The 25,095-nt window shown below is 38.1% G+C and overlaps 1 protein-coding gene across 1 annotated transcript in view; it reads left to right on the forward strand.

Annotated features, from left to right (window-relative positions):
* Positions 1-25,095, forward strand: part of LYST (lysosomal trafficking regulator) — a 258,721-nt gene that overhangs the window by 195,585 nt on the left and 38,041 nt on the right. The window contains exons 39-44 of the mRNA XM_045298212.1: positions 2,163-2,315; positions 4,420-4,664; positions 10,101-10,167; positions 13,077-13,233; positions 18,553-18,693; positions 21,803-22,020. Of these exons, the coding sequence (XP_045154147.1) occupies positions 2,163-2,315; positions 4,420-4,664; positions 10,101-10,167; positions 13,077-13,233; positions 18,553-18,693; positions 21,803-22,020 (981 nt within the window). The remainder of the gene's footprint in view (positions 1-2,162; positions 2,316-4,419; positions 4,665-10,100; positions 10,168-13,076; positions 13,234-18,552; positions 18,694-21,802; positions 22,021-25,095) is intronic.

The following is a 25,095-nucleotide window of genomic DNA, read 5'->3' on the forward strand; positions in this document are numbered from 1 at the left end:
GAGGGGGAGAGAGCTAAAACCTTTAATTTTAAAGATAGCAGAAAATAGTAAAAACTAGAACAAATTTAAATGGATCATAAGGGAGAGAAAATGATAGGGTGATAAATTGTAACCTAACTGCATCTGCAACAATCTACTTTCCAGTGCATTCTGCATAATAGCAAGGCTATTCACATACCTGGTTCATGGTCAGAGGGGTTTCACCAGGGGTTTAATCCATGTGTATCTCTCCTTCACCTCCCCCCACCCCCCCCACAAAACCATTTTACTGGGAGCTAATACAGATACCATGTTGTTCCATGGTTCAGTCATATCGAGCACTATTGTCCAATTGTTACTGCAGTCAGTTTCAAAACATTCTCTTCCTTCTTGATCTCTTTGATATAAGCTTCCCTTTACCCCCATCTCTTCCACTGTAGCCCCCAGAAACCCTTATTCTATGTTCTGTATCTAGAGATTCATCAATCCTCGGTTTCATTATACTGAAAAATATGAAGCCATATAGCAGAAATTCAAGAGGGTTACCCCTAGTGACAAAATACATCTGAGATAAACACCAATATGAAAAAAACACAGAATATATTGGAAACCAGATCTGTCCCAATGTGCATCAAAGTGGGGAATCAAAGGACAAGGTTTTAGCCTACAAGTCAGGTTTGCCATTTTGCTGTACTATAGTCATCCCTCCAAAGCACTTTGATTGGTAGCCCACTTCGTCCCTTCCCTCTATTATAGGTAGAGTGAAATCACCGGAGGCTTACTTCCTGTGTGGATCTCACAAATGTATTTTGGGCTTCCACTGCCATCCATACCCTTTTGCAAATCAGAATCTCACAATTTAGGCTCTGACACTATTCCCTCCTTGGGCTTCAGATTATTTGATTTATAATGTTTGATCACTGATGTTGGTGTACTTCCATGTAGACTTATTTGGCAACTAACTTAAATGACTGTTTGTTTGGAAACAAGTCTTTAAGACCCCAGATGCTGTTTTATCTGATAGCCAGGCACCATCTAATTTCTTCACCACACTTTTCGACAGCACCCATATTTTTCTTGTTCCCTTCCTGAGGGCAAGTATCGAGCAAGGCTATGGTGTAAGAACTATTGTTCTTAAATTAAAAGAAATGTTTTTAAAAGGATACCAAACTATCCTTTTGTTGTGGTATAAATTCTTTTTCGGGGAATTCTTTGAGGAAGGATTACATAGATAAAACACTGTTTTCAGAAGCATATATATATAGACTTACATAAAAAATATGTTGAGAAACAAAATATAAAAAATAGTTGCACATTTTGATTTCTTTAATAAAGGTTTCTATGATTATACAGCAATGCTTTTTAACTTATCCCTATATATATATATGTTAAATTAGTGAATGAATGTTGAAGTTAAAGGAAGAATTCTGTTTTGAGCATAAGAATATTACATTTTGTTAAAATATTATAATTTACTTGTGACATATTTTCTGCTTCTTTTTATAAGCATCCTTTTAGACTCAATACAAAGTTCTCAAACTCTCACTTTATTTTAAAAAAAGAAATAAAGCACTATCGCAAAGCATAATAAGGCGAACTCAGTGAAATGAGATGTGCTTCTATGTTTCTTAGCATGGCCACTCACAAACCATGCAGATAGGCTCCTTTTTACCCAGCTCCAGGTGAGGACTGGCCCAAGAGGAGTCCTCGGGAGAGTCTCTGGTGAACACATATTTCTGTCTACTCTTTCACTGGGTATATGTCCATTCCTGGTTTTCTGAAGCAGTCTCAATGTCTGCATAATGAATCCAGGGAGCTCACCACCTCGTCTTCTGCCCCTCCATGATGTTGCTCCAACGCACTGTGTCTGAAGCAGCATCACAGCCAGCAGCCAAAGTATCAACCAGGCAGTTTCTTCTTACTGCTGTTGTTCAAATTCCTCTTTGTTTTTGACTCTGAGACTTTCATTTCTTATCTTTTCTTACAAGCTAAACTACGCAAGAATACTTGTTAAATTTTATCTATCTTTTGAGGGGCTTTATGGTAGGAGGATTTTCATTTAATCTTATCAGCCATTTTATCAGGTCTTTCTCTTTCGTATTGGTGATTTTTAAACTTTAAACTAAAGTAATTCTTTATGTTTTAGTATAATACAAATAAGTTGATGTATTTTCTTTGTCTAGAACCTTCATGGAGAGTTAGAGCCAGCATCATTTTCCTGGACATATGAAGAAATTAAAGAGGTTCATAAGCGTTGGTGGCAATTGAGAGATAATGCTGTAGAAATCTTTTTAACAAACGGAAGAACCCTCCTGTTAGCATTTGATAACACCAAGGTAAACTCAGCTTCACTACCACATATATGTTTTTAAGTGATCATGTGATCCACGTAACTGTAGTCATATTGATTGTAAAGGTCTAATTTATTTACACCTAAATTCACTGTGAATGAAATCAAATTAAAACTGTTTTAGTTCTTAGTCTTAATTATAATAAATAGAACCCCCGAGTGCTGTAAATGGCTTAGTGCTTGACTAGTAACCAAAGGGTTGGTGATTTAAACCCACCCAGAGGTGCCTCCAGAAAGAGTCTGCTTCTGGAAATCCGCTCCTCAAAGGTCTTCAGAAGCCCAGGAAGCACGCGGTTCTACTCTGATACATATGCATCCCTGTGAGTCACAATAACTGGACAGCAACTGAAAACAATAAAAATTGATAGAACCTTATTATTTGAGGATTATTTTTGTCTTTAAAAATTTATTAAAGCGTTCACACTCTCCCCTGTTTAAAAAAAAGTATTAAAGCCCAGTAACATATTTTTAAAAATGTATTAAAGCTTGCTTCCCCAAAGCATCTAATTGTATGTATAAAAACATTTTGAATGAATAAATGAATGTTGTTGTGTTAAACCGTGTGTGTTCTGACTCATAGTGACCTTATGAGACAGAGTAGAACTGCCCCATAGGGTTTCTAGGCTGAATTCTTTATAGTAGCAGATCACCAGGTTTGTTTGTTTGTTTGTTTTCTCTCTGGAAACTGGTAGCTTATGACTATAGACCTGAGCTTTTAACCGTTGAGCCACATCTGTCTTCTTAAATGAACGAAAAATCCCTCTTCTTACAAATTCCCCTTGCTTGACTTCTAAACTACCACTTTCTGTTAGTTCTTCTTTTAAAACCATGAGCTTTAAAAGCCCGGCGTCTCCTTTTGTTTTTGTTTGTTTGTTTGTTTGTTTGTCAGACTCTTCCTCCTCGGAGTACCCACAACTCATTCCTCAGCCCCTTGTCTTTTCATACAGTCTCATGGCTTTAAATACCACCACCCTTAAAATCTCTGTCTTACAATGCCACCCCCAAAACCTCTTCCCTGGATGCTGAATTTATATATTCACTCTTTATTTGGCACTTCCATTTGGAAATGTAATTGAAACCTCAAGCTTAAATACAGAACTTAACTTCTAATCTTTTCCCCAAAATGACTTTCCAGATTTCTCCATTTTAATTCATGGCAGTGCCATCTTTCTGATTGCAAGGCCCCAAACTGGACATTTTTCTTGATTCCCCTCTCTAATTTCTCATTTACTCTGTCAATAACTCCTGTTGGCTCGCCCCTCAAAATATATCTGGAACATGACCACTTCCTCTGCTACCATCTTGGTCAAAGACACCAACACATCTTGCCTAAACTTTTACAATAGCCTACTAACTCCTTTTTCTGCTGTTTCCCTCACCCCACTTCAGACTACTCTGAACACAGCACCCAACATAGATCAGGTCTGCTAGTCCTCTGCTCCAAAACCCCAGTCACTTCCTGTCGGTCAGTTACAGCCAAAGTCATTAGTAGCCTAATAAGTAGTTTACATCTGTTTACTTTCTGACTTTCTACTTCTATTCTACCATCCTCTTCCTCTCTCTTAACTCCTCTACAGTGACCTTCGTTTCTTTGACTGTATCAGGCAAACCGTGCCTCAGTGCCGTTGCTTTGCACTTCCTGTTCCCTTTGCTTGGAGTGCTTCTCCCATTGGATATTCATGTGACTTATTCTCTAATCAAATATCTCCTCATCAGAAAGAACTTCCTTAACTATATCAAATAGAAACTCACCTCTCCATTTCTTAACTCCTTTGCTTTGCTCTTATTTTCTCCATAAATTTAATAACACCCAACCTTCTCTGCCTCTCCCCAATAGAAGGTCAGGGCTTTGTTAAATGCTGTGGCTCAAGCACCTTTACCAGTACTGATACACAGTAAATAAGTGGAGACCTGGATTTATATCTCAATCCTCCACCAATTAATTATATTGGATAAAAATTACTTCCTTAGGGAACCTGAGATTAGTAGCATGTCCATGATATCATGAGTTCTTTGGGGAAAAAATGCCAGTAAGCCTGAAAGTAAAATCTAATGTTTTTTACTTTTGTTTTTCTCACCATTCCTTTTAGGTTCGTGATGATGTCTACCACAGTATACTAGCAAATAACCTCCCCAATCTTCTGGAGTATGGAAACATCGCTGCTCTGACAAATTTATGGTACACTGGACAAATTACTAACTTTGAATATTTGACTCACTTAAACAAGCATGCAGGTCGCTCTTTTAATGACCTTATGCAGTACCCAGTGTTCCCTTTTATACTTGCTGACTACATCAGTGAAACACTGGACCTCAATGATCCATCCATCTACAGGTAAGGAAAAGCATCACCTTTGGGTGTCATCCATTGGTTTTTTTGTGAAAACTTGCAAACATGCAACCCCCCAAAATGAATATATATAAAGAAACAAAAACACCAATCATCTCAATTCAACAGTTAAGAAAATGTTAGCCAAATTTAATCATCTCTCTCTTTCTTTGGTTTTTTTCTCTCTACTCCAGGTATATTACAGAATCTTTGTTTATTAGACCTCTTTCAAGAACTAGTAGAACATTTTTCTCACCCTCAAAAGGTGAATTGGCAAAACAATAAACAAATTTAAGCATTTTGTTACTTGAGTTAGATCAATGTTGCCTTTGGTTGTTGAGTCTCTAAAGGTATAGATCTGGAGTATACTTTTTTTTTTCTTTCCTTTTCATATTACTTGTTGAAAGGTCTGGGTCATTTGTCCTGTAGAATATTTGATTGTTTCCCATAGTAATAGTCCTATAGCCTGTGTATTACCTGAAAATTTGACATTCGGTTCAAAGGTTTGATAAGATTCAGGTTCAGTTGTTTTGTTTTTTCAGTGTCAATTCTTTTTGACAAGAATACATAACTGGTGGTGTAAACTTCATATCACATAATATCAAGAGGTGTATAAAACTCCTTTCTAAATGACAGTACTACAGCCCTAGTGGTACAGGGGTTACACATTAGGCTGTGATCCACAAGGTTAGCAGTTTGAAACCAACAGCTCCTTTGAGGAAGAAAGACAGGGCATTCAACTCCCTTAAATAGTTAGTCTTGGAAATTCCCAGGGTCAGTTCTACCCTGTCCTGTAGGGTTGTTATGAGTCAGCATTGGCTCAATGGCATTGAGTTTGTTTTTTGTTGTTGTTGTTGTTCTTTTTTTTTAGTTTAAATGATGTTACATTTGATCTGTGTGCTCAGGTTCCTGTTAAACTTTTACTTAATGGTTTATCCATTGGTATTATTGTTTGAATTGATTTTTTATTAGGAATTGCAAGATAATAATTTATGACTCTCTCATTTGTTCTATATTGATGAGAATATAATATACAAGGTGAGCCTGGGATATTTGGTTGCATCAAGAGAGCAAAGGAGTCATCTGAAGGGTTCAGGAGTCAACTTGAAATGGCTCGCACTGGCCAAAGAGAATAGTAACTACAATGGAGAACATTCAAAATATATATGTTATGATATGATAAAAGTATATCATAATGGAAATTTTTTAAAGGCCCCAAACTAACAAAACTGATTGGTCACCACAGGAGATGACCAAAACACTAATTCCCTATTTAAAATTTGGCAATTAAAAGGAAAGAATGAAGTATTTATCTCACCTTTCCTGAATGAACTGTATTTTAGAGTCACCAAAGAGCCCTAGATGTTGGGAAAATATTCTGTTTATTTAGTATTATGAGTACTTTTTTAGTTTAAATCAAAATTGATTCCAAATATTCCACTATTTGTAGAACAGTGTTTTAGTTATAACCATTAAAAGTAGGCTTAGTTCATGTAGATAGCAAGAAATCAGATTTACATCTTTACATCTTACAACTCCTGTAAAGATGTACATTAAAAGGCCAGACTTAGTGTCTGCTAAAGACTAGAAATCCTGTGGCTCTGGCCCTTAGTGATCCTCCATCCTGGAATTGAACTTGCCCCAATTTTCAATCAAACAATAGATCGGGCTATAACGTGAGAATTAACACATGGTATGTATGCCTTCCTTTGAATAACCATTCAAGAACAAAATAGTGGCATTTGCGCAAGGATAAAGTTCTGAAAGCAAGAAAGGTTAGGAAAGAATGGAAAATGAAACCAGGAAACAAAGGGAGAAAGTGGGTCAAGTAATGTATTGTGGGGTGGCAATTAATGATATGAAGCAAATTTTTCATAAATAGTTGAATGGAAAACTGATATTCTCTGTACCCCTTCACCCATTTTACAATAAAAAAAATTTTTTTAAGAAGACCCTTAAAAAATTATACTAGTGTGTTAGTCTGGGTTGAATAGAGAAACAAATTCATAAACACTCATGTGTGTAAGAGAGAACTTTATATCAAAGAGCAATTGTACATTAAGAAAACATCCCAGCCCAGTCCAGAACAAGTCCATAATTCTGATATTACCCCATATCTCGATACTAGTCCATAAATTCCTCTTCAGACTGACGCAGACATGCAATGACAGTGAATGCAGGAAGATCACAGGCCAGTGGGTAGAAAGTCTTGTGGATCCAGTGGTGATGGAAACATCTCAGTGCTGGCATGGGTCTGCACATGGCTCCTCCAGCTTCAGGGCTCTGGCTCCATCAGTGTAGCTCCATGTGACTTGTCAATAGGAGTGCCTCGCAGGGAGTGAGTGTTATGGCCTCCTGTGAGCTAGTTACCTCCTTCGGGCCTCCAAATGAAGGCATCCAACTGCAACCTGATTGATAGGCCAGGCTCCATCCCTTCCTCAAGTTGACAGATTATGTAATTGCCACACTTAGTTTTATGCATTTGTCAAATTCAGACATGTTTATATACTGTACTGGATATTTAAACATTTTCTACAATGCTGGTATAAGTAGGAGGAATCCTTGTGGCGTCATGTGGTTTAAGCTTTGGGCTGTTAACTACAAGGTCATTCGTTCAAAACTAACAGCCTCTCCATGGGAAAAAGATGAGATTTCTATTCCTGTAAAGACAGTCTTAGAAACCCATGGGGACAGATCCACTCTGTCCTATAGGGTCACTCGAAGTCAGAATCAACTTAATGGCAGTGAGTTGATATAAATAAAAATAGCCTTTCTGGGAAGAAATTTAACAACATCCAAAAAACTCTTTAAGTGTGCATATTCCACGTATATTCCATGTCTACCATTCCAGACGTATGTGTTCCCAGTAGGTTTTATGAAGGCAGGACCAAATCTGTGTGGCCCATTTCTTGGAACACTGTCTGGTCTACTGCAAATATTTTGTATGCTTAGAAACACTTAGAAACAGCATACTTGCTTAACAGTAAGTAAATTGAGTGTTTTTTATATGTTACAGCTATGAAAGGCTCTGTTATGAAAGTACAAGGAGGCTTCAAAGTTCATGGAAAAATCAACTGAAATATAATGGAATTTTCTCACAAACTTCTTGACATCCCCTCATGTAGGTTGTCAAAACCCACTGCCATAAGGCAAATCCAAACCAAAAGAACCCCGCAAAAAAAGAAAAACGCCCCCCTTTGGATTTCTGAAATGGCAAATCTCTATAGGAGCAGACAGCCTCATCTTTTCCACAGAGTGGCTAGTGGATTTGAACTACCAACCTTTCAACCCACCACACCTTTGGGTTCCTTCATAGAAGTGACCCCCACCAAAATGCTCAACCTACTGCCAGTGAAACAATTCCAACTCACAGGGCCCTGCATAGAGTTTCTGAGACATATCATATTTTAAATTATTTTCTTGGGGGCTTATATACATTTTTTCTGCTGAAAAATCAGAATTTGTTTTTTTGAAAAATCAAAAATTACACATGAACAAAAATAATAAAGAATCATCCTCAGTACTATCATCTGGAGGTAAAACATTTTAGAATATACCATCCCAGATGTTTCTTTGCTTACCAGTACATGCATGTTTATTTTTCTAATGTAAAGTGTTTTCCATGCTTATAACATACATGAGGAGCCAGCATGGCATGATGGTTACTCATTGAACTGCTAACCAGAAGGCCAGCAGTTTAAAAACACCAGGGACTCCATCAGAGAAAAATCAGGCTTTCTATTCCTATAGACTTCCAGTCTCAAAAACCCACACAGGCAGTTCTACCATGGCTTCTAGGGTCACTAGAATAAATTGGACGGCAGTGAGTTTGGAGTTTGGGGATAACATGCATGAAAGCACCTTTAATGGTGCTAGAGGTGAGCCTTTAGTGGGCTAGGTGTTGAGCTGCTACAGTCCTTGACAGTGCGACCCACCAACTGCTTCTTCCGAGAAAGGCGAGGCTTTCTGCTCCTGTGAGGGTCTCAAACAGTTTCCTCCTTTTTTAGAGAGAGACATTCATGCCTCATCTATAAAAGTGTTTTCACTTACAACATTTTTAGGACTAGAAAGGCCACAAGAGCAAAATCGGGCTGCTAAGGGCAATATCACCAATTTCAGAATCCCTGGGCAGATAGAAAGTAGCCCCAGGATGTCATAAATGTACACACTCAACTACTGACCAAAAGTCTGGTGGCTGCCCAGAGACACCCTAGAAGAAGGGCCTGGGAAACAGCATCAGTTTCTAAAAGGCCGTGGCTTTGCAAACCCTATGGAGCACAAGCCTGCTCCAGAGACATGAGGGCACCATGAGCCAAACTCACCTTGACGGCAGCTGGTTTACAGGTAAATGGTAGCTCATTAAAAGACAGGGTATGTCAGCATTTGGCTAAGCAGACATGGTTTGATGTATTGAAATAAGGACAAATCTTAATATTGGTCTAAGAGCCAGTGATTGAAACTCCATGCAGTCCCATTCAGCCAAGGGAAGCCCACCCTTCACCATCAGTTCTTTTTTCTCTTGTTCTTTAAAGTGCCTCACAGGAATGAGATTTGATTCTATGGCTTGTGAAAGTGAAGCTTCAATCCCGAAGGTGTTAGGGTTTTTTGGTTTGCTTTTTTTTTTTCCCCCCTCTCTAATACCATGTGAATGCCACCATGTGAATGCCACCACAGGAACTTTGATGGTGTAGTGGCTAAGCATTGGACAAAGTCAGCACTTTGAAACCGGCAGCTGCTCTGAGGGAGAAAGACAAGGCTTTCTATTCCTGTAAAGGATTTCAGTCCTAGAAACTCACAGGGGGCAGTTCTACCCTGCCCTATGAGTCACTATGAGTTAGAATCAACTTGATGGCAGGGAGTTTGTTCTTTGTTTGAATGCCTTGTCACTACCACTACAGACACAATTGCACGTATGCACATATGTTTCACACTTCTCACACTGGTATCACTCAACATTTGCTAGAGGACAAAACCCTTTTTGCAGTATTTACATCCCAAAACTCAACTTGCTCATTTTAAGCATGTGTAATTTCTTCCATTTTTACTCAATAGCTGACTAATCCTGTAGTGTCTCCTCATGCTCATAATTTTCTCTCCAAACTGCCCCTCATTCTTTACTGTCTCACCAGTTGTAGAGTTTGGAAGACAGGAATTGCCAGGGCACTGAGGAAGCAGTTGAGTAGGGGCAGGTGGGAGAGCACCTATTCTTACATAGGTTACTCACCAGTCAGAAATTACTAATACATCTGTGAATCTGAATGCTTTTTAGCTGAGAAGCAACGTGTGAGGGAGTGACTTTTTGCCCAGTATTGTTGAACATGTGTTAGAAGAGCATTTTGTTGATCAAGTGTGATTTATTGATATACAGGGTACAAACAGCTAGCCAGCTTTTCTCTGGCCATGTCAAAATTTTAATTTTCTCTATCAACTTTTCCTTTGTAGAAATCTCTCTAAGCCTATAGCTGTGCAGTATAAAGAGAAGGAAGACCGTTACGTGGACACATACAAGGTAGCTTTAGTCCTCCTTTGTCCTTGCAAAATGAAAAGTGTGATGTTGTGTGCACATGTGTTGTGTCTCATTTTAAGTTGCAGTGTTAGTCGTTCTGCTTTTCCCTTTTCAAGTATCATTATATCACTTTGGGTTGATTTTCTGAAAATGTTTTGCACAAAAGAATCGCACTTTTTATGCCATAAAGTGAAAACTATTAGTCCATTATGAAATTCAAATATGAGTATAAGTCAAAAAGTATTTCTATAAAATCACAGAAACCTTTATTAAGCAAAAATATCAACATGTGAGGCTCTTCTTTCTTGACCTATCCGCCATCTAAGTCTGTGAAGGTTCCCCCTCTAACCCACCAGCCCCTCAGCTGGAGAAATTTGAAACTGTAAAGATACTTAGTCTTGGAAACCCTGTGTAGTGTTTTGAGTCAGAAAGGTCTCAGTGGCAGTGGATAGGTGGATTTAACCCTTCCCAAAAGAATGCTATGCTTTTCAATTTATACCATATCAAAACGGCAGTTTGGGCATGCTCGAAGAACTCAATCGTATTTCTTTTAAATGTTCTTTTAGATTTAGTAATAAAAAGTCAGAAGGGGCAAGAAAAGAGCTTGTAGGGTCCATGGAGTAAGATTTCCCCACAAAACCCCCCTAGATAGTTCCTGCTACCCTTAAGAATGGACAATGCAAACAGGAGCATTGTCATGATGTGTGTGTGTTGGGAGCAGATTCGGTGGAAGGGTGTCAGCTTTCCTAGCCTCTTTCTCACAATAGTTTCCAGTTTTCTTAAAACTTCTTCCTAAAAAAGAAAAAAAACAACAACTTCCTAATAAGCCCCTTTGATTGTTCTGTATCTTTTTACAAAATCTATCAAGACTCCCCCTTTGGATTTCAGAAACTAATCATTATAATCTGCTAAACTAGCCTCTCGGCCTTGAAAAATCTTGCCCTGCAGATCCTCCTGGAATCTAGTTTGATTGGACCTTTTTGGAAGTTATCCTAGTGACACTGTATTATTGAGAGGAACTTGTCGGCAACCATCCACTCATCACAGAGACATATTTGAAAAGGTTTCTTTTGCAATAAATCCAGGCATGTAAGAATTGAAACCCTAATAGCAATACTTTTTGACTTATCCTCCTATAAATCATTCCTTATAAAAATTGCAAGGAATTCTAGGGCTTGCTATTCATATCCCTAGTATTATATGTTGTAATAGTCTGGGTACTTTGGAGAAACAAATCCACAGCAACTCATGTATAAGAGAGAGTTTTATGCAAAGAAAATGTGCATCACGAAAACATCCCAACCCAATGCTGCCCAAGCCCACAAGTCCAACATTAACCCATACCCAACACCAGTCCACAAAGTCCTTCACCTCACAAAACAGAGGCAATGATGCCGACTGCAGGAGGAAAGCTGAGTCAGTGAACGTGTAAGCATCTCAGCACTGGCAGGGGTCTCCACATGGCTGCTCCAGCACCCAGGGCTGCATCGGGATAGGTCCATGTAGCTTCTCCTTGGGGATGTCTTGTATGAAGTCAATCTTGCAAGCTGGAACAGGGAACTGCTAAGGCAGCTGCACTCTGGTGCGACCATCACAAAGCAAGAGATCCGAGAACTAGAAAGGCGAGGCTTCACCACCCATTTATCCCTCCGCCTTTCAACCAGCACCACATGTGATTATCGGCCAGGCTGGCACAATTAACTAACTCATATGTATAACAGTATCAATATATTTATAATTTACCGTAGTACCAAGGAGTTTTGCATTGACTTTTTAAACATAAATTTGCTAGATTTTGAAGGATAAAAACAGAAATTTATTTCCTGTTTATGAGAAACTATTATTATTGGGAGTCTGTTGGAAATTGAAGAAAACTCATTAACCACATGCTGCCCATTTCTCTTTATAACAGAATTCAGATAAGAATGGCTAAAGCAGTTTTCTCATATTCAGCACATTATTTTGTATAATAATGTCAGAATCAGCCTTCATCTTAAAACTGTTACTGCTTGATTCTCTTTTGTTGTTAACAATGGGGAATTACTGTGGGAATCAAGAGACGTGACTCTTGAACCTTAATTGCCACATGGCTTTGGTCTCAAAGCCAAGCAACAGCTGTGGAGATGAGAATGGTGAGAGATAGTGAATGTTTGCTGGAACTTTCTATTCTATGATGAGAAAATAGGATTAGTGAAAAAACAAAAACAAAACCTGTGGGGCCCTTTTTTAATCTCTTTATAACTATACTGTAAAGTAGCCACAGAGTATTACATTAACACCTCACAACTCCAATATTGACACATGGCTTTTAGATTTCTTTTGTTTCTATTTCCAAAGAGGTATTCTCCTAATTAGCATTATATCTTGAAACTCTTTTAAAATGCAAAGATCTCTGGTGGTAGTAGCAGCTTTCCTTAGTTGAATGTTGGTCCAGTGGTGGATTTGTATGGAAGAACAGGAGATTAAGGGCCTAGATTACAGGGGTCCTCAAACTACGACCCGCGGGCTACATGTGGCCCGCCGAGGACATTTATCCAGCCCCCGGGTGTTTTTGCCCCATTTTGTTTTTTACTTCAAAATAAGATATGTGCAGTGTGCATAGGAATTTGTTCGTAGTTTTTTTTTAAACTGCAGTCGGCCCTCCAACGGGTGTGAGGGACAGTGAACTGGCCCCCTGATTAGAAAGTTTGAGGACCCCTGAGAACTTCTTGCTTCTCCAGAGGTCAGACCTTCTCAGAGCATAAAATGAAAGGCTTTCAGACCCTCAGGCTGATTGTGGTCTGGGCCGGAGTGAAGGATAGGCTTTGGAGTATGGCACTGCAGAGGGTACTGAAGAAGAAACCATTAGGGTGATTTCAGCCTGACCTAGGGCACAGTCTCATGGATTTTGCTCTGATCCTCTGTCCCATCAGTACTTGGAAGAAGAATACCGCAAAGGAGCCCGAGAAGACGATCCCATGCCACCTGTGCAGCCGTATCACTATGGCTCCCACTACTCCAACAGTGGGACTGTGCTCCACTTCCTGGTCAGGATGCCCCCTTTCACAAAGATGTTTTTAGCCTATCAAGGTAATGTTTTTCACTAACTACCTAAAACAGTTTTTTGTGTGCATGTTGGGGGTGGGGTGATGAAGCTAATGTTTGCAGGACTTTCCTTTTTATTCTTTGTGAAGTTTGGCTTTGGGAAACAGTCATCTTTTAAAGTGAATTTTGTATTAATTATGATAGTAGCAATTATTTCAAATCACATAAGTTAGCTTTGGGACCTAAAAGAAGAGAATGTGGTTGTAAATAGGTGCCATTGAGCCAGGACAGCAGAACAAAGCACTGCTCAGTCTTGTGCCGGCTGCACAGTCATTGCTGTGTTTGAGCCCATTATCTCCGTCTCTGTGTCAATCCATAATCCTCTTTTTCACCAATCCTCTCCTTAACCAAGCCTGTCTTTTACAGAAATTGGGCTCCCGGTGATACCATGTGCAAAGTAGTTGAGATAAACTCTCACCATCCTAACTGTACTTCTTCCAAGAAGTAGATTTGTTTGTCCTTCTGGTACTATATGATGTATTCAATATTCTTTGCCAGCGTCATAATTCAGAGGCATCAGTTCTGTCTTCCTCATTCATTACAGTATGTTATTTTAACTTATTTTGAATAGGTAGTTAGTAAGAGAGCCACACTCTGGCACCTTCACTGTAGTAACTTTTTAATTAATAATCTTCTACTCAACATTTTAAGAGGCCAACGTGAAGATGACTTAGACAGAAGAGCACTTACTGACTTGTGTCCAAAATAGGACCATTCTGACCTATGAATTTTAATGAGAACTGGCATGTTAACTCTGTAGGTGCTCATCATGACATCCAGGGTCCTTTGTGGAATCATTTATTCAGCCCTTTTTGAACTTCTTTATATAAAAACTCATATGCAATCTCTGGAGGAATGAACATCTATCTGTTCTCTCTACTTCATCTACAAAAACGACTTTCTGATCTTTGTTCCTCTGTCAATACACGGGACAAATTATCCACAGGATAGCTTTTTTAAAGTTTAAAATGGTTGTATTGCCTCCTTTCTCAACCTCAGTCTTGGTTTCCCCAAACTAATTAGCCTTATTTAGTTTGACATCAACCTGGCAGCCTCCTGTGTGCAGTCTTTACTCAGCTGCTACAAGGAATACAAAAAATATAATTAAGACAGTTCTGTGCTTAGTAGTTTCTTAAAATGCTGTTTTTAAAATAGTGCAATGTTTTCCAAACCTGCCAATAGTCTGGTCATCTTTTTTGACATGTTCTAATTTGTAAATGTCCTTATTAAATCTGACAGCCAGAATAAAAAGTAATATTGCAGATATAGTTGGGCACCACTGCAGTATATAACAGAACTATTTCCTCCCTCTCTCTAAGCAATACATTTCTCTTAATATAGTTCAAAATCCATTTATATAAAACTTCCAAACAAAAATTTCTCTATCTGCTCTCACACATATTTCCATTATACTGTTTTCTTCACTGTATTTATGAATAGATATTAAGAATATAGTCCTCAGACTACCTCACTTCTCTCTGTTTTATCTGATTAGCTTAAAGTTCTTTGTATTGACTTTTGAAATTATCTCTGCATTGTTGTTGCTATGAGTCAGAATTGACTCAAACTCGATGCCAATGGAGTGTGGTTTCTCAACCTTAGCACTTTTAACTTGTGGGGCTGGATAATTCTTTGTTGGGTAGGTGCCCTGTGTAGTGTAGTGAATTTAGCAGCTTCCCTGGACTTAAACCACTGGATGCTAGTGGCACTCCACACTACCACCCCTTCCTCATCACCCCCACCCCCACCCCATCCATTCACTCACTGCCATGGGATTGATTCAAGCTCATAGAGACCCTACAGAGCAGAGTAGAACTGCCTCTGGGTTTCTAAGGCTGTAACTCTTTACAAGAGCAGAAAGCCTCAACTTTCTTCTGCAGTGACTGGTGGATTCGAACAACTGATATTGTGATTAGCAGTCCAACAATAATTCACGACACCACTAGGGCTCTTCCACATAGGACAGCCAAAATATCTCAGATGCTGCCAACTGTCCCTAGGGGCAAAAGTGCTACCATTTTAGAACCATTGGTTTAGAACTTACACGTATTAGATTATAGAAATGTATAGTAGTACTTTAAATTTCTTTAAAAGAAACTACAGAGTCTTAAAATCTGAGCTGTTGACATCCACAGTGTGTTTTTCTTGTTCCACAGTTCAGTCATATCACTTCTAGATAACAAAATTGTGACTCTAAGGTAGCCTTATGAAATTACTTTTATTGTTTCTGAGGTATATGAATGCCACTAACATTTTCTCCTAAGTTTATAGGTTTTTCTTTTCAATGACCCTCCCTATTGGCTGAGGAAAAATTATTATAAACTTGATATCTTTCTCCTTTTTCTAATTTAGTAGCCAGCCAATGCTAACTGCTTTATTAGAAGGAGTAAGAAAGTACGCAGAAGTGTTCATTGTCAGACTAAGGCCTGGAGACAATTAGTATATCCTTTTAGGAGTTCCCCTGGCTTGATGCTAACGATTTTCATTTTAGTCCCCAAATTAGAACTTAAGTTCGCCTTTAAGCAAGTGCAGAGCAGTATCAGTCAGTGAAACACTACGGATCCTTTCAGAGATGGCCTGTAGATATATTTAATAGTTGGGCCTTGGACTGTTTACAGAAAAGAGACTGGGCCAAAAATCAATTCTTGATTAATAATAATCTACCCCACAAAAACCCAACAAAAGAGTAAGTATGCTTACTTTTATTTTTTTTTCACTTTGCTATTTTTGTTTAATAAAGGTTTCAATGATTGTGTAACAATTCTTTTTTTACTTATCCATGAATGCCTTTTATTAAACATAAATGGGATCTATTCTACAAATTGCATTGCTTTTTTTTTTTAGTGCACATAAAGTCTCTTGGAGATTAAATTTTTTAGTACATATACATCTTTTGAAAAGGTGGCATAGTACTATTTCAGAGTATATATATGCAAGCTATTTAGACCACTGTCTTGGGAATAAGCTTAGTTTTATTTTTATTCACAGAAAATTTTACTCAGTTCTTTAGCCTCAGTTAAAACATATAAATAGCAATCCTCCAAAAAAAATTTTGGAAAGAAAAAAGTGGTCCTAACAATTAAGAGTGATGAAATCATTTTGTCTCCTGTGAGGGCATAATAATTTTGCTACGTGAGTGTACTTTTTCTTATTTAGTCATTCAGAAATATGTCATTATTGAGTACCTATTATGTGGTACAGCTTGTTTGTCATCCTGTGGTGTTATGTGTTGCTGTGATGCTGGAAGCTGTGTCACTGGTATATTAGCAGGGTCACCCACAGTGAACAGGTTTCAGTGGGACTTCCAGACTCAGAACAGACTACAAAGAAGTCCTCAGCTCCCCACTTCCGAGGAAGAAGTAACTGAAAACCTATGCGTAGCTTTGAAACATTGTTAGATACTGAAGCAGAACACTGTCGGACATCATGCCAGACAATGGGACCCTCAGATCAGGCACTCAAAATGTGACTGAGGAAGAGATGATTTTTTCAGCGTGGAATCGACCATGCTGACATGAGTCAGGAAAAGCCTTAGGGAGTGGACCCTTGGGACCATCATTTTCTGATGGGGCGTGACTCAGGTAAGGAGGGACAGTTGAATGATGCAGGAAGCCTCAAAGGAAAATGGGGGAAAAAATACACAGAGTCACTATACCAAAAAGAACTAGCCAACATTCCACCATTTCAGGAGGTAGTATATGAGCAAGAATCAATGGTGCTGAAGAAGTTCAAGCTGCACAGAAAGCATTACGTAAAAACAAAGCTCCAGGAATTGATGGAATATCAATTAAATTCTTTCAACAAGCTGATGAAGCACGAGGAGCACCAACTCATCTATGCCAGGACATTTGGAAGACAGCTACTTGGTCAACTGACTGAAACAGATCCATATTTGTGCCCATTCCAAAGAAAGGTGGCCCAACAGAATGCTCAAATTTTGGAACAATATTGATATCACATTCAAGTAACATTTTGCTAAAGATCATCCAACAACGGTTGCAGCAGTACATTTACAAGGAGTTGCCAGAGGCACAGGCTGGATTCAGAAGAGGATGTGGAACAAGTGAATCATTGCTGATGTCAGATGGAATTTGGCTGAAAGCAGAGAATGCCAGAATGATGTTTACTTGTGTTTTATTGACTGTGCCAAGACATTCAACTATGTGGATCATAAACTATAGGTAACCTGAGAAGAATGGAAATTCTAGAATATTTCATTGTGCTAATACGGAACTTGTCTGTGGATCAAGAGGCAGTAGTGCAAATGGAACAGGGGAATATTGCATGGTTTAAAACAAGGAAAGGTGTGTGACACAAATCAAGGATTTCAACCTTTAGTATGGATTATAACTCAATGTAAAACAGACCCAAATCCTCACAAATGGACCTATGGGTAACATCATGATGAATGGATAAAAGGTTGAAGTTGTCAAGAATTTTTTCTTGCTTGGATCCACAGTCAATGCAACAGTCAAGAGATTAAAAGATGGGCTGCTTTATATAAATCTGCTGCACCAGGTTCTTTAGAGTATTGAAAAGCAAAGATGTTACTTTGAGGACTAAAGTGTGCCTGACCCAAGCCTTGGTTGGACATGGAATAAAGGCTATCGAAGAAAAATGAATACAATTGAATTGTCTTACTGGAGAAGTATATTGAAAGTAGGCGTAGACTGCTTAAAGGGCAAACAAATCTGCCTTAGAAAAATTAAGGCAGAGTACTCCTTAGAGGCATGATGGCTAGACTTCCTCTTATCTTACATAATTTGGTCCTGTCAGGAGAAACCAGTCCCTGGAGAAGGACATCATGTTTGGTAAAGGAGAGGTGAGGGAAAAAGAGGAAGGCCCTCAGGAGCGATATTGATACAATGGGCTCAAGCATAAGAGCAATTGTGAGGATGACTTAGAATCGGGCAGTGTTTCCTTCTGTTGTGCAAAAGGCCACTATGGGTCAGATACAACTCAACAGCACCAACAGCGATGACGTCATATGGTATGTGGTAATGCACCACCTCCTGGCTTTTGTAGAGCTTTCATTTCACCAACAGAGACAGATAGTAGTCAATTAAATAATATCTAGTGACATGAATTATGAAATTATAATATAGATTTAAAATCTTAGAATAAGATTTCATAATTTATAGAAATAGTTCTCTTCAAGGACACAAATAATCTCATTTAAAGTCTGAGTGAGCCAAGTGAACATTATTTTAAACCTTTTAAGTAGCAAATGTAACTTAATTATGATAGACTTCACGTGGGATCAGGGTTTTGTATTTTAATTGTACTATTTTTATTTCTTTGTAGATCAAAGTTTTGACATTCCAGACAGAACCTTTCATTCTACAAATACAACTTGGCGCCTTTCGTCTTTTGAATCCATGACTGATGTGAAAGAGCTCATTCCAGAATTCTTCTATCTTCCAGAGTTTTTAGTTAATCGTGAAGGTACAACCATAGATTGTTTCAAATGTGTACCCTTGAGGTTCCTTATTTTATAAATTTTCCAAATTAAATTTTGCAAGTCCTAAAATTTGTGTTCCCAAATAAGGAATAGCTTTATTTAGTATCTAAGTAATTTTATTTAAAATGAGCTTGGGGAATTTATGTATTTTTATGGAACTAAATATACCCCCATTGTAACTGTTAACTATTAAGTACTTATAAACATGGACTTTAATTTTATAACAGAAATTGCTTTATTTTCTGATTATAAACTTATTACCATATATACTTGAGTATAAGCCGAGTTTTTCAGCACATTTTTTATGCTATTTTTGTGGTAAAATTAGGTGCCTTGGCTGATATTTGGGTCGGTTTACACTCAAGTATATATACTATATTTTTAAAAGAATTTATTGAAATTAAAATACAAGTAAACCAAAGTTTTAACAATGACTCTCTGAGAATGAAAGAGAAATTAATAAAATACTCTAACTAGAATTATCTGACAACCAGAAGGATAAAAAAAACAGTTGCCTTCAAGTCAATTAACCTATGTGTGTGAGAGTAGAACTTGTTCATATGGTTTTCAGGCCTTTCTTCTGCAGCACCTCTAGGTGAACTTGTACCTCCAAACTGATGAATAGCAACTGAACAGATTAACTATTCGCACCCCAAAAACTCCACCAAACGTTTAAAGTCAAATATTCTATACTGCCAGTGACCAACAATCTTAACCAACCTTACCGTTTTTTTAATAGAAGGTCATTTAAACCTTTGGGTGTGTTTTTTCCCTTTTTGGGGGGGAGAAGGGTTTGTTTTCTACAGTATCTGATTTCCTATTTTATGTGAGCCTTAGAAATATATGGAATTAAGAATGATCTTTAAGGAAGTTAGTGTTGGGCACTAGCTGCCATCTCTGGAGTTGTGTGAAGAATCACTCATAGGCCCTTGCTGTTGTTACCCTGGGGGGTGTTGCCTAGTTGCCCACGTGAGAACTGTCTCAGTCAAATATCAGCATCTGTAATTTGGAGAGAAGAGCGCTGGTGGTGCAGTGGTTAAACGTGCAGCTGATAACGAAAGGGCAGTGGCTCAAACCCTCAAGCTGCTCCACAGGAGAGAGATGGGGCAGTCTGCTTCTGTAAACATTACTCTTGAATAGTGTCACTGTGAGTCAGAATCAACGTGACAGAAATGAATTTGGTTTGTTTTTTAGTTAATTTGGGTTTCCTTTCAATATGGGACTCATATTCAAATCTGCTTATTATCTCTTTCACAGCTCTCCTTAATGTATCTATTGCTGCATAGCAAATAACCCCAACACTTAATGACTTAAAATAATGAAGTAATTTTCACAGATTTTGTAGTTTAGACATTCAGGGACAGCTCAGCTAGCTTTGAGCTCAGGGTCAGACATGAGATTGCATTCACATTGGCCGGAGCTGGAACAGCCAGGAGAATTGAGCAGCGCGAAGTGGTGGGCCATTTTCCCTCTTCATGTACTAGTAGCGCTTGTCCATGTCATCTCTCTGTAAGAGCTGGTTTGGATTTCCTCGTAGCACTGTGACCTTAGACATTCCTATTTGGCAGCTCAGATTTCGAAGGTGAGTGTCCCAAGAGAGACATGAGCAGAAGCTGCATGACCTGTTCAGGGCTACCCTCGGGGTCACCCAGTATCACTAACACTGCATTCTGCCCATTGAGACAGTCACCTGTGCTTGCCTAGGTTCAAAAGGAAAGAGCACAGACCTTACCTCTTGATGAGGGAATGCTAAGATTCTAGAACTTTGACAGGAAATACTATTTCAGTCATTTTAAAAAAATATTATTTGCTGTAATGTACATCATTCCATTTCCTGTTGCATGGAGTCTACAGATGTACCATCTGCCTTTTCTGACTCAGCCCTGTGACTCTTCTATAGGATAACTGCCTAGTTGTATGAGATGATCCCCTTCACTCCCCCTAGAGTCTTAGATAAGCCCTTCATATATATTTCAAATAATATAATTTCAAACTCTTTCCAAAATTGGTGAAAAAGAGTCTTCCAATGGCTCTCACAAAATCATGAGGTAGGCAGACAAAAATTTAGTATTACCGTAAATACTTGAACAAAAGCCGACCCAAATATCAGCCCAGGCACCTAATTTTACAATAACTGCATTAAAAGTGTGCTGAAAAACTCGGCTTATACACGAGTATATATGGTATGTAGGTTCACTCCATTTTTAATAGGTCTTTATGTTGTTTTTTTCCTGATATGATGTTCAGCATCTCTGTCCATAGAAGGTAATACACAAACTATTCTATTTAAAGATAACTGTTCTTTTAGGGAAGAACTTATTAAACACTTAGGATTTTTTTAATACTAGTAGTAGACTAATGAAACTATTGGTATCATCTCATTTACATCACAGAAGAACCTTCCATTTGATGTATAGCATATTTTTATCCACAAGAGTGCTTAGTAGAAAGGAAGTCAAAACAGCCCTATAGCTTACCAGAAAATTAATGTATTTTGACATTCTAAGAATAAGCAAATTCTGTATTAGATTTTTAAACTATAGAATGTTAGTATTTACTAAGCATAAATATTAATTTGTTAAAATATAAACCACAGTAATTCAGATTTACAATAGAATGGAATATTGCATTTGAAGATTTGATTCGTGGGAATCCAAAAACTAAAGCCAAGGTTACTACCATTGAATTGATTCCAACCCATAACAACCCTAAGGACAGAGTAGAACTGCCCCTTTGAGTTCTGAGGCTGTAAATCTTTATGGAAACAGAAAGCCTTATCTTTCTGCTGGGAGTGAGTGGTGGGTTCAAACTGCTGACCAGGGCTCTGATTAGTGGGAATGTGCAAGGATTGTTTGCTTGTTATTCAACTTATTATCATCAACTTATTTATTGGTAGAAAAATATCAGGTCTCAAATTTAATGAGAATATTATTAATTCATTTAAACAGTAGATGAACAATGGTATATCTTACTTTAAAAGTCAGTTTTTTCTGTTCCTATCTCTAGTATGCAATGAGCTGTTTCACGAGACCTTTTTTGTGGGACTAAAGCATATTTGGTGTGTTAAATATTATTGTTGCTCGTGTCTTTTAGGTTTTGATTTTGGTGTGCGTCAGAATGGTGAGCGGGTTAATCATGTGAACCTTCCTCCGTGGGCACGGAATGACCCTCGTCTTTTCATCCTCATCCATCGCCAGGCTCTGGAATCTGACTGTGTGTCACAGAACATCTGTCAGTGGATAGACTTGGTGTTCGGGTATAAGCAAAAGGGGAAAGCTTCTGTTCACGCCATCAATGTTTTTCATCCAGCTGTAAGTGAAGCTTTGAAAATATCCTGTATTTGTATTAGACGTAGTTGGTATTGTCAGTTGCTGTCAAGCCTATTACAGCTCATGATGAGCACATATGTACAGATTGACAGACAGTGACCTTTAGAAAACAGACTGTTGGTTCTGTCTTTTGAGGACTCTCTGGTTGAGTTTGAAGCACCAACCTTTTGGCTAGTAGTTGATCACTTAACCCTTTGTGCCACTGAGAGATTGCTTATAATAGTTGAGTAATTACAGGGTGGTAACAACACCAAGTAATTTAAAATCAACTTTGATATCCCCATCCAAAGATAACTATTGAAACTACCTTCCATACTTTTTGCTACACATATACAAAGGGGCTTCAAAAAGTTGGTAGAAAAATTAAATTAAACCAAAAGTATCCCCTAAAGTCTTCTTAAAACTAAACAATAGTATGAGTATGGAAGGTATAAATAGGTGAAGGGAACTACACTCATGACCTTATGTGTATTTGGTGGATGATATTTCCATAAAGATTTATATGATCTATAAATATATCTATGTTTATAATAGAGAAAAAAGAGAGCAAATATATATAAATATCTCACCCATAACCAAAAACCTTTAGGGCATCATAGGCATAGAGGACATCAGGCTAATTGGCAAAATATATAGTCAACTATAAATATTATCTGTATTCTGCTTTGGTAAGTAGGGACTGGGTACTTTAAAAAAAAACATATAAACAGCCATCTAAGTTTCAATTATTAGTCTCTGCACATCTGGAGCAAAGAACACTGAAAATAATCAAAGACACATGAGAAAACTTAGTCTAGAAGACCAGTGGACCATGTGAACCTTAGGTAGACTACATCAGCCTAACACTAGATTAACCTGCTGACCGTTCCGAAAAGGATCACAATAGTGGGCATGTATAGAGTGGGAGGAAATGTGGAGCAAAACAAAATAACAAACCCACCAGGTTTAGTGGTCCGATGGAGACTGGTGGAACCCCCACGACCGTGGCCCTGGTCTTCCTTCAGGCCTAAAACTGAACTCACCCCTATGGCTCAACTTTCAATCAAACAACATACCCAGGTCCATAGGGTACAATAATACTAGAGAGATACACACTCCTTAGAACAGTCAACCATCTGAGATCAAAAGGACATTTGTCCAGTGAGAAAGTTCAGAAGGCAGGAATGTATAGGAAAGAAAGGAAATTATAAATGAAGGAAGGAAGTGAGAACAAAGATATGGGGACTACAATCAGTATCAAAATATGTATGAATTGTTGAATGGAAAATCAATTTACTCTGTAAACTTTCATTCAAACCATGATAAAAAGTTGAAAAGAAACAAGAAAAACTAATGTTTTTCTTAACCAGGAAAGAATGTCTGTCTTGAGCACTGTGCTTTTTTTAAGATCTGTGGGATCAAATTGACAACAGCAACTCAAAAGATTAGATAGGCAACAAAGTGCAGATGGGTTAGGAAAGAAGGAAGAATGGAGGAAGAAACTGGGGGAAGTGGCTAAGTGATGAGACAATGAGGGAATTGCAGTAGGTTGAGATGAAACAAATGTGTATGAATTGTGGAATGATCCACTCTGTAAACCTTCACCTAATTGACCGATTGATAGATAGACTGACTGATAGATAAAAGATGAGCTAAGAAACTTAGGGGGCAGCCAGTTAATATTAATAGGAAAAGAGCAACTTGGACAGAGGGTGAGAATGGTTGTACAATCTGGAGAATGTTATCATTGTGACTGAACTGTACATGTAGACACTGTTTAAGTGATGTGTGTTTTACTACATATATTCTCAACAATGATAGAGATTTTTTTAAGCAATTGGGAGCTTGACACTAACTCCAATATAATATTTTCCTCTAATCCTGTACCACTTTTCAGTTACTCATTTGTTAAAAATTATAGTAAAATATACGCACCAGAACATATAATACAACAATGTACATCAGGGGTGTCAAACTGGCAGCCCACAGGCCACATGTGGCCCCAAGGAAATTTTTTGTGGACCACATTGATCTGAAATAAAATGAAAATAGAAAAAATTGTTATGAAGAAAAAAGCACTTAGGGGAGATTGAGGCAATATCGTACACACAATTCCTTCATTACATTTTATTTCAGAGCATCATGGGCCACAAATATTACCTCGGGGGCTGCCTGCGGCCTGTGGGCCGCCAGTTTGACACCCCTGCCCTACATTTACAATGCAGCGACATTGATTATATCCTTCATGTTGTGTAGTCATTTTCACTGTCTTTTTCTAAGGCATTCTGCCATCATTAATGTAAGCCCAACAAGAATCTCCCCCTTTCTACCTCTTTCCTCCCATTTTAACCACTCATGATCTATGGGCCTATTTAGTGAATATTTCACATAAGTGAGATCATAGAGTAGTTTTCCTTTTGTGAATTATATTGCTTCCCATGATGTTTTCTATTTTTTCCCCATGATGTTTTCAAGGTTCATCTGTGTTGTAGAATAATCAGGACTTCATTTCTCTGTATCAAAAGCAAAACCAAACTCACTGCCATTGAGTTGATACAGACTCATGGCTACCCTACAGGACAGGATAGACCTGCCCCTAGGAGTTTCCGAGACTGTAACGACTTACTGGAGCAAAACACCCTGTTTTTTTTGCCTATGAGCAACTGGTGGTTTTGAACTTCAGACCTTGCAGATCATAGCCCAATGTGTAACCCCTATGCCACCAGGGCTCTTCATTCATTTCTCTTTACAGCTGCATAATATTCCATTGTTATACAGCATTTTAGCCATTCCATTCATTTGTTGATAAACATTTTTATATTTTCCACCATTTGGCTATTTTGAAAAGTGTTATACATTGGTGTACAGATTTCTGTTTATATTCCTACTTACATACCTTCAGTCATTCTTATATAAAATACATATGAAATGTATCTACATACTGAAAGATATCTGATAATTTTCACTTTACTTAATTTCCATAGGATTTTGTTGTCATTGTTAAGTGCCACTGAGTCAGCTCCAGCTCACAGCAACCTTATGTACAGTTATAGGACTTCAGAGTTTTAAGAAGGATAT

The sequence above is a fragment of the Echinops telfairi genome, unplaced genomic scaffold (assembly GCF_000313985.2).
Source record: "Echinops telfairi isolate 266 unplaced genomic scaffold, ASM31398v2 ScPeMD7_7424;HRSCAF=8462, whole genome shotgun sequence".
NCBI lineage: Eukaryota > Metazoa > Chordata > Mammalia > Afrosoricida > Tenrecidae > Echinops > Echinops telfairi.